This window comes from Falco biarmicus, chromosome 8, assembly GCF_023638135.1.
Source record: "Falco biarmicus isolate bFalBia1 chromosome 8, bFalBia1.pri, whole genome shotgun sequence".
Classification (NCBI taxonomy): Eukaryota; Metazoa; Chordata; class Aves; order Falconiformes; family Falconidae; genus Falco; species Falco biarmicus.
The window spans coordinates 59,459,831-59,467,318 of record NC_079295.1 but is presented as its reverse complement, the minus strand read 5'-3'; the positions used below and the strand labels follow the sequence as shown (position 1 = coordinate 59,467,318).

The window sequence follows — 7,488 nt, the reverse complement described above, 5'->3', positions numbered from 1 at the left end:
TGTTCCCTCTCTCTCCCTCCCTCGCTGGCATGCATGGTGGCTGCAGCTGGAGGAGATCATGGCTGTGCTGGGTGGGAGCAGCCCCAGCTCTGCCTCCCCGCTGCACTCCACCCCGGCATCCCTTCCCTGGGGACACCGAACCGGAGCTGAACATCTTCGCTATGAGAGGAATAGGGAAGAAGCCACAAATACTAGAGAGGTTTGAGAAGGAGGCCTGATCTGGAGCAAAACACCTGAGGAAAAGCATGCAAACCCCCCAGTCCCTGCAGCCATGCCCAGTGGCTGTTCCCACCTCCCCCTGCCCCTTGTCATGAGCAGCCGGGGTGTGTGAGAGGTTTCCTTTCATGGTAGGAGTTTTCTGGGAAGTTTCAAGCCTGTGGCAAACATTTCCAGGAAAGGCATTGCAAAGCCTTGGAAAGACAGGTTTACTCCTGACAACAAACGGCACGGAGCAAAATGGCAGTGGGGGGAGAGCAGGGAGAAGCCGGGACATTCTTAAAGCATGAAAATCGAGGGGGATGGAGTTAGACTGATGAGTTGGAAATTCCTCCTCCAAGACTGAGCAAGATGAGCAAATCCCCCCGTGGCCCTGGCTTCAGTGCCTGAACAGTGCTGAGGCTCGGAGGCAGCGTTTTCCTGCCCACTGGGGAACGGGTCCTGCAGCGGTGACGCTGCGGCAGGCAGGCGCGATGCGGGTGATTCAGCATCTGCCGGGATGCTTCCCTGTCAGCGCCAGCGGGTGCTGGAGTGTGGTGGGAGCCGGCTGCCAAGCCGCGGGGACTGCTGCTGGGAGAGGCAGATGCTGGAATCCCCAGCAGGGAGGAGGTGATGCAGGGTGCTGGCTCTCACCTCGCCTCTGGGCAGCGATGAGCCATGCCAGGGATGCAAGCACCCTGTTTGGCTGCCTTATCCCTGCTGGACAGGACATCGCAGACCCTGTGGCTCATCCGGAAAGTTGTGGGGAGCCCCAGCAGAAATGGTGTAGCAGGAGCTGACCCTGAACATCGTGGGTGCTCTGAGGGAAGTGTCACTGGGAGCAACTCTTGATACAGGACCCAAACACAAGCCCCGTGGCCCCAAAGAGAGGCTCATGGGGTCCCAAACCACCCTCTGCACTCCAGGCTGCAGTCGGGTCTCCAGGATCACATTGCAAACATCATGGCCAGTGGGTTGGTCCTTCCTCAGCCTCAAGGAGGAACAAATCTCTGCGGAGTCAGAGCACTCGGTGGGCTCCTCATGCTGGAGGGGAGGGCAGCAGCACTCAGCAGCCACCCATCTCCCCTCCACTGCTTGGCAGCAGGAGGTCCTGTGTGCCTCTGTCCCCCTTGGGTGGGGGGCAACAGCCCAGGGGCATTTGCAGGGGGCAGATGTTTGCCTGGGGGAGGAAGGGATGGGGATGCCAAAGGGGACAGCACCTGCAGCCATAGCCTGGGGGTGTGGAGACAGTTGGGGAGCAGGGGTCTCTACTCCAAATGGAGCACCATGCCCAGCGGGGAGGCTGTGGCAAACACACAGGTGGGAGCACAGGGGCTGGTGCAGGGCTGTGGAGCTGTGCAGGCAGCAGCGCGAGGGAAGCCTGGTGCTGGGGGAGCTGGGGCCTCTCGCCTGACAGAGCTTGTTTTGCTTTCGCCTCCTGTTGCACACCTAGAACAAAAGTTCAGAGGTTGCCCCAGGATTGATGCCGTGCCAGGCTGCCAAAGGGAAAGCAGCGCTGCTGCCAGCCAGGGCAGTGCTGCCTGCTGCTGCCTGAGCTCCTCGCTGCCCTCCCTGGCACACTGCTGGCGCTGTCCCCGTCACTCTGCATGGAAGAAGCTCCTCACTTGGCTCTTGAACAACCCCAGCCAGCAGCAGTATGTGGTCCCCATCGCTGCTTTCAAGTTCCCTGTGCTCACCACAGCCCTGCAGCCTGGCACAAGGTCTCTGCAGCCCCCAGCCTGTGGCCTGGGGACAGCCGGGGAGACTGGTGGCAGTGGCAGCATGGTGGCCAGGGGGCTGGAAGCGCCTGGCCTTCCGCTCCCAGTCTGCTGCCAAACATCTGCAGCAGGCGGGGACTGGCTCCAGCTCAGCTGTTGTGGAAAAATAACCAAGGAGGGAGGATCATGCGAGGGTCAGCCCGCCCAGCATGCCTGCCATTTGGGATGGGGGACCCCAGCCCAGCAGGGCAGAGCAGCATGCTGCCCTCGGAGAGTCTTGCTGGAGCCCCTGGCACCCTCAGCTCTCCCATGCTGCCTCTGACATGGTATGGCATGGCAGGGACACTGGGTGACATGCCTAGGGTCCCGCGGAAGCTCAGTGGCAGAGATGGGGTCCATCAACTGTGGCTCGTTAAATCCTTCCCTGTTCCCTGCCTCTGCCAAGGCTGATTTGGTGCCTGGACCCAAGGAGGGGTGACTTGGAGAAACAGGTCCCTTATTTTTATTTTGGTTTTAGGAAAACACAGTGGAAGAGTGGCTCAGCCTTTCCTGTGCATGGCAGGGATCCAGGATATGTGGAAGGGACACAACCACACTGTGCCACCACTGCATGGGTCACACTGCTCCCCCTAGCCCTCAAGTCCCTATTAATCACGGGAAAGTCACCAAAGCTCAACGCAGGCAATTAGGGGATATAATTAGAAACGGGTGGCTGTTCTCATGGTGGGAACTCGCAGGGCAGGGAGTGCAGCCCTGAGCAGCTCCTTGGCTTAGTCCCAGCTCAGTCCCAGGAGGTGGCTTGAGCCCTGGCTGGGGTCAGCAGTGTGAGCTGGCTGGGGAGTGTGGTACCATGCTGGGCACACACTAGTCCCTGTCAGGTTCAGGATGCAGTGAAGTGCAAGCAGTGTGCTGGCCAGGAGTTGCACCCCTATGGCCCCGTGGCCCTAAATCTCCCCAGAGCCTGGGAAGTGGGTGGGGAGGGTCGAGCCCCTGGTTTTGGCTTCCACAGGCTCCCTGGTTTTGGCAAGGAGCTGCCTCATGCCACCCACAGCCACATCCATGAGGGGTGACCAGGGCACCCCTGTGGCCAGCCCAGCTGTTGGCACGTTGTGCTGGGCTCTGGGCAGTCCTCAGGCAGCGGCTGAGCATTTCAGGGGTTTGCCCAGGCCTGGGCGAGCACCCCACACCACTTGGGGACCCATGTCAGGGCCACTAAGCCACTTCTCCAATAGAAGTGCAGGTTTAAAGTTTTGGGAAATGCTGCCTGTGACAGAGTGACCCACAGCTCCCCTGCTCCATGGGATCCCCAGGTGCCTGGGGGACATACCCGACCCTCAGCCTTTCCATGCCAGCTGAGGCTGCACTTGGAGCCCAACAACATCAGCCTTTCCCAGGACACGGCGTTTCTGCTGGTGAAGGACATGGGATGGGAGATTGCTCCCAGCCTGCCCCAAGCCCACAGTCCTCTGTTTCTTTTCCCTGGCGGCATCTCCGGCAGCCGGCTCGGTGACAGCACCCTGGCAGAGCTGGTCCTGCTTTCTAGTAAAGCCAAGCCTGGTGCTGGCACCCATGGTCCTCCTGGGACCCACCCGCTGCCACCCCATCCTGCCCTCTTGTCCCAGACCAGCTCCCATCCCAAACCGCAGCCCCTCTCCATCCAGTTCATTCTCCCATCAAATAAATTTTTTGCAGGATTTCAGGGAATTTACACCTCACCATGGCTATTTCTCTTGGAGCCAGCCCAGGGTAAATGTTTACATTCCCCGGGTATGCAAACAGGGCCCTGGAACCTCCTGCCCCTGGGGACACGAAGGGCTAAGGGACAGCCGTGCCCTGCCCTTGGCCACAGTGGGGTCACCATGGGGCTACAGCCCCCCAACCCCAGCACAGCCCCCGCGGGAGGGACCCTTACTCCAGAGATACTCCTAGGAGCACCCTAATGTGCAGAGAGGAGCTTGCTCAGCCCTTCCCCAGCCCTGAGCAGCACAGCCGTGGGAGGGGAGGGTGGCAGACCCCAGCCTCCCAGGGGATGCTGCTGGGGCGTTCGGTCCCTGCTCCTGGGGTCCCAGCACCCCGCTCCGGGGTGGATGTCACCGCCGGGCAGGGTGGGGACACTGCCCGGCCCCTCTCCCACCCTGGCGGTTTTTTAATCTCCAGGTCCTTGGCTCATGTAACACGTTGCGTAAACCCTGGGCACACGCGTCTGCCCCGTGCGCTCGCGGGTGTCCCCAGGCCCCTGCCAGGCCGAGGTGCCAGCATGGCACTGCCACCCCCTCCGCCCCCGGCCCCCCCGCCGGCGCCGGCTCCGGCTCCGTCCCAGGGCCCACACGGTTAACGCAGCCCTCGGCCCGTCCTTCCTCCGGCGATTGGCTCCCCCCGCGCAGCCCCGCAGCTATTTCTCGGCTGCCGGGCTCGGAGGTGGCAGAAGGGACCGGGAGCGGTGTCCCCCCGTCCCGCCGCTCGCCCCCGGGGCTGTGAGGAGGGTGCCCGCACCCCGCATCCGCCCCGGCCATGGGGCGCTGGTCCCGCAGCGCCTGGATTTTGCCCCTCTTCTTGGCTGGGCTCGTCCAGCCGGGGCAGAGCCAGGAGAGGGAGAAGGTAAGGGGGGGGGGGGGGAAAGACACCCCCGTGGGGGCTGGGGGGAGGGGGGAATGTGGCACCTTGGGGACCCGCCTGTCCCCGAGGCTGGCTGCAGAGCTCCCAGGGGCAGGAGTGGGGCACTGTGGCCCTGTGACACCCCCCACCTCCCCCCCCCCAGTCCTGGTGCCTGGATCGCGGGGGTGTGTGTGTGTCTTTTTCTGAGCTAGTTCTTGCAAAGGGGGAATTGCCGTCCTGGGGCTGGGGAACAGAGGGGGACAGCGTGGGTGCCCCCCGCCGTGACTCCCATAGGGGCTGAACACGGGGGTTTGTTCCATGCGGTGTCCAGGGGGGTACACACCCATGTTTGGGGGGGTGCAGGGGCCGCTGTAACCCCCCAGCCCCGCCTGCCCCCCACGCCGGAGGGCGAGGCAGAGCCCTGCCGCCGGGATCCGGCCCCCCCCCCCCCCCCCCCCCCCCCCCGGCACAGCCCCTCTGGCTCTGCTCCTGTCACCTCGCTAAATAGCCCCTTGGTGGCACTTGGGTGAGCCTGGGTCCCCTGATGGGAACTGGAGATGGGCTTCCCTGGGTTAACCCCTGCAGTGCTGCAAGCAGAGGCCGCTGCACCCCAGCTCTTCCCTTCACGGGTCGCATCCAGCCCCGGTCCCTGCCTTGCCTGGGCTCAGCTTGGCCACGGAGCAGCAGCTGGAGCCGCTCCCGGGCACCCCGGCTGCCCCTGCCCCGGAGGGGTGGCGGGGTCCTGCCACCCGTGGCCCCGGGGAGGCTGGGGCTGGTGTGTCTCCCCCCACCCCGTGCTGGTCACGCCAGCTCAGGCTGTTTTCCAGCCTCTCGCCTTCCTGCCTGATCCTGGCCGGGTAAACATCCCTCCAGCTGCGGCCAGCCCCGCTGGGTGGGTGTGCACACGCATGTGCATGCACAAGCCAGCCTGTCCCACCACCGTGACCTTGGCGTGCTGGAGTCTGGCTGCTGCCAGCAGCATTCGGGGCAGGAGGCACAACACTGGTAGCTGCCATCCCAGCCAGTGCAAGGGCCGGACCTGCTGCTCCAGTGGGTGTGGGCAGCTGTGGGGTGGGTGAATGAGGCAGCTGGCAGCCCCCAGCCCGGTCCCATGGGGTGCTCCTTGCTCCACAGGTGAAATGCTACGGCTCGGTGCAGGGCACCATCTATGACTACGGGGCCCTGACCATCGATGGGGACGAGTATGTCCCGTTTAGGAACTACGCAGGGAAGATGGTGCTCTTCGTCAACGTGGCCACGTACTGAGGCCTCACCCTGCAGTACCTTGGTAAGGGTCCCGTGGGGCACAGGCACCCCGGAGGGACAGCACAGCCAGCTCAGGGTGGCATCACCCAGGCATGTGGCCCTTGGCAGGTCCCCATGGTCCATCCTGCGCTGGGGAGCTGGGGGAAGGTCTAACACCTGCACCCCAGGACCTGGCACGGCCAAGGATGCTCCAAGGGGGTTAGTGTGGGGGTAAGCCTGGTCCCCTGCTAACCCATCCCTGGCTCTGCTTGCATGCAGAACTGAATGCACTACAAAATGAGCTGGGGCCCTACGGGCTTGTCGTCCTGGGCTTCCCCTCCAACCAATTTGGGAAGCAGGAACCTGGCCAAAATTCGGAGATCCTCCCTGCGCTGAAGTGAGTACTACGGTGGGGGCTGTGGGGGACCTGCCTGCCCCGGCTGTGCGGGGGTCCCTAGCCAGGCAGTGGGTGCGCAGGCTGCAGCTTCTGCTGGCTGTGGCCCCTGAAAGCATGGGGTTTGGGGTTCCCCCACTACCCCCGTGCAGCACCAAGAGCTGCCTGTTGCACAACCGCTCTGCCTGCTCTCCCCTTGCAGGTATGTCCGGCCAGGGGGTGGTTTTGTCCCCAACTTCCAGCTCTTCCAGAAAGGGGACGTGAATGGGGCCAAGGAGCAGAAAGTCTACACCTTCCTGAAGGTGGGTGCCATGGCAAGGGGGGATAAGAGGGCAGCACCCAGCTTGGTTTTTGGACAAGGCAGTGATGCACTGGCCCTCTGTTGCAGAACGCCTGTCCTCCAGTGGCAGAGGAGTTTGGGAACCCCAAGAACCTCTTCTGGGAGCCTCTGCGGAACCATGATATCAAGTGGAACTTTGAGAAGTTCCTGGTGGGCCCCGATGGCGTGCCTGTCATGCGCTGGTACCACCGTGCCAACATTGCTGTTGTGAAGAACGACATCATCGCCTACATGAGGGAGCAGCAGCAACAGCAGCAGCAGCAGCAACAGCAGGAGGAACAGTAGAGGCTAGGGTTGCCAGCCTGATGGGTAGCTTCTCGCCCCTGCTGGCATCACCCCTACCCCAGCTGCTTCGGGGCTGCTCCCCTTCCAATCTCCTCCCAGGATGCTCCCCAAGCAACAGGAGCCGGATGCTGAGCCAGCACGCTGCCCCCTCCATCACTCCCATCTCTGGCACCCCCCAGCCAGCATGCTGGGCTGGGTAACCCAGTGGCAGAGACATCAGTGATGGGAGGGGGGGGGGGGATGTGTCCCACCTCCACCCCCAGCAGTGACATCTCCTCCTGGTCCCCAGCTTGCCCCCCTGCTCTGCCATCTGCCTTGCTGGGCAGTGGGAGGATGCAGGGGCCAGCCGCCCCCAGAGCAGAGGACCACATCTCCATGAAGACCTGGCCTGAAAGCCCCCGGTGTGGGGCGGGCCTGGCCTGATCCTGCCATGCACGGAGCAGCTCTTCAGTGCATTCAAGCTGCCCGTGGTCCTGGCATAGAGATGTGCTCCTCTCCCAGCTGGGGGCAGCCGGCTTCTCACCCCCCCACCACAGAAATGCCAAATAAAGGCTCTGCAAATGCGCAGACCCGCTTCTTGGCCATGGGTCAGGGGGAAAGAGTGGGGGGCACAGCAGCCAGCCTGGGCATAGCAGCAGGGAGGGATGGCTCACAGCTGGAGAAATGCCATTTTCTTGCAGTGCAGCTGCAAACATGGATTTATCAGCACAGGCCAG

The 7,488-nt window shown here is 63.2% G+C and overlaps 1 protein-coding gene across 1 annotated transcript; it reads left to right on the top strand.

The window, feature by feature from the left end:
- The first annotated feature begins 4,310 nt into the window (after positions 1–4,310).
- Positions 4,311–7,339, top strand: GPX3 (glutathione peroxidase 3). Its single transcript, XM_056349511.1, has 5 exons — positions 4,311–4,511; positions 5,643–5,796; positions 6,033–6,150; positions 6,350–6,449; positions 6,536–7,339. Exons 1-5 carry the CDS (start codon positions 4,425–4,427, stop codon positions 6,770–6,772), a joined length of 696 nt encoding a protein of 231 aa, XP_056205486.1. The 5' UTR covers positions 4,311–4,424; the 3' UTR covers positions 6,773–7,339.
- The last annotated feature ends 149 nt before the right edge of the window (positions 7,340–7,488 follow it).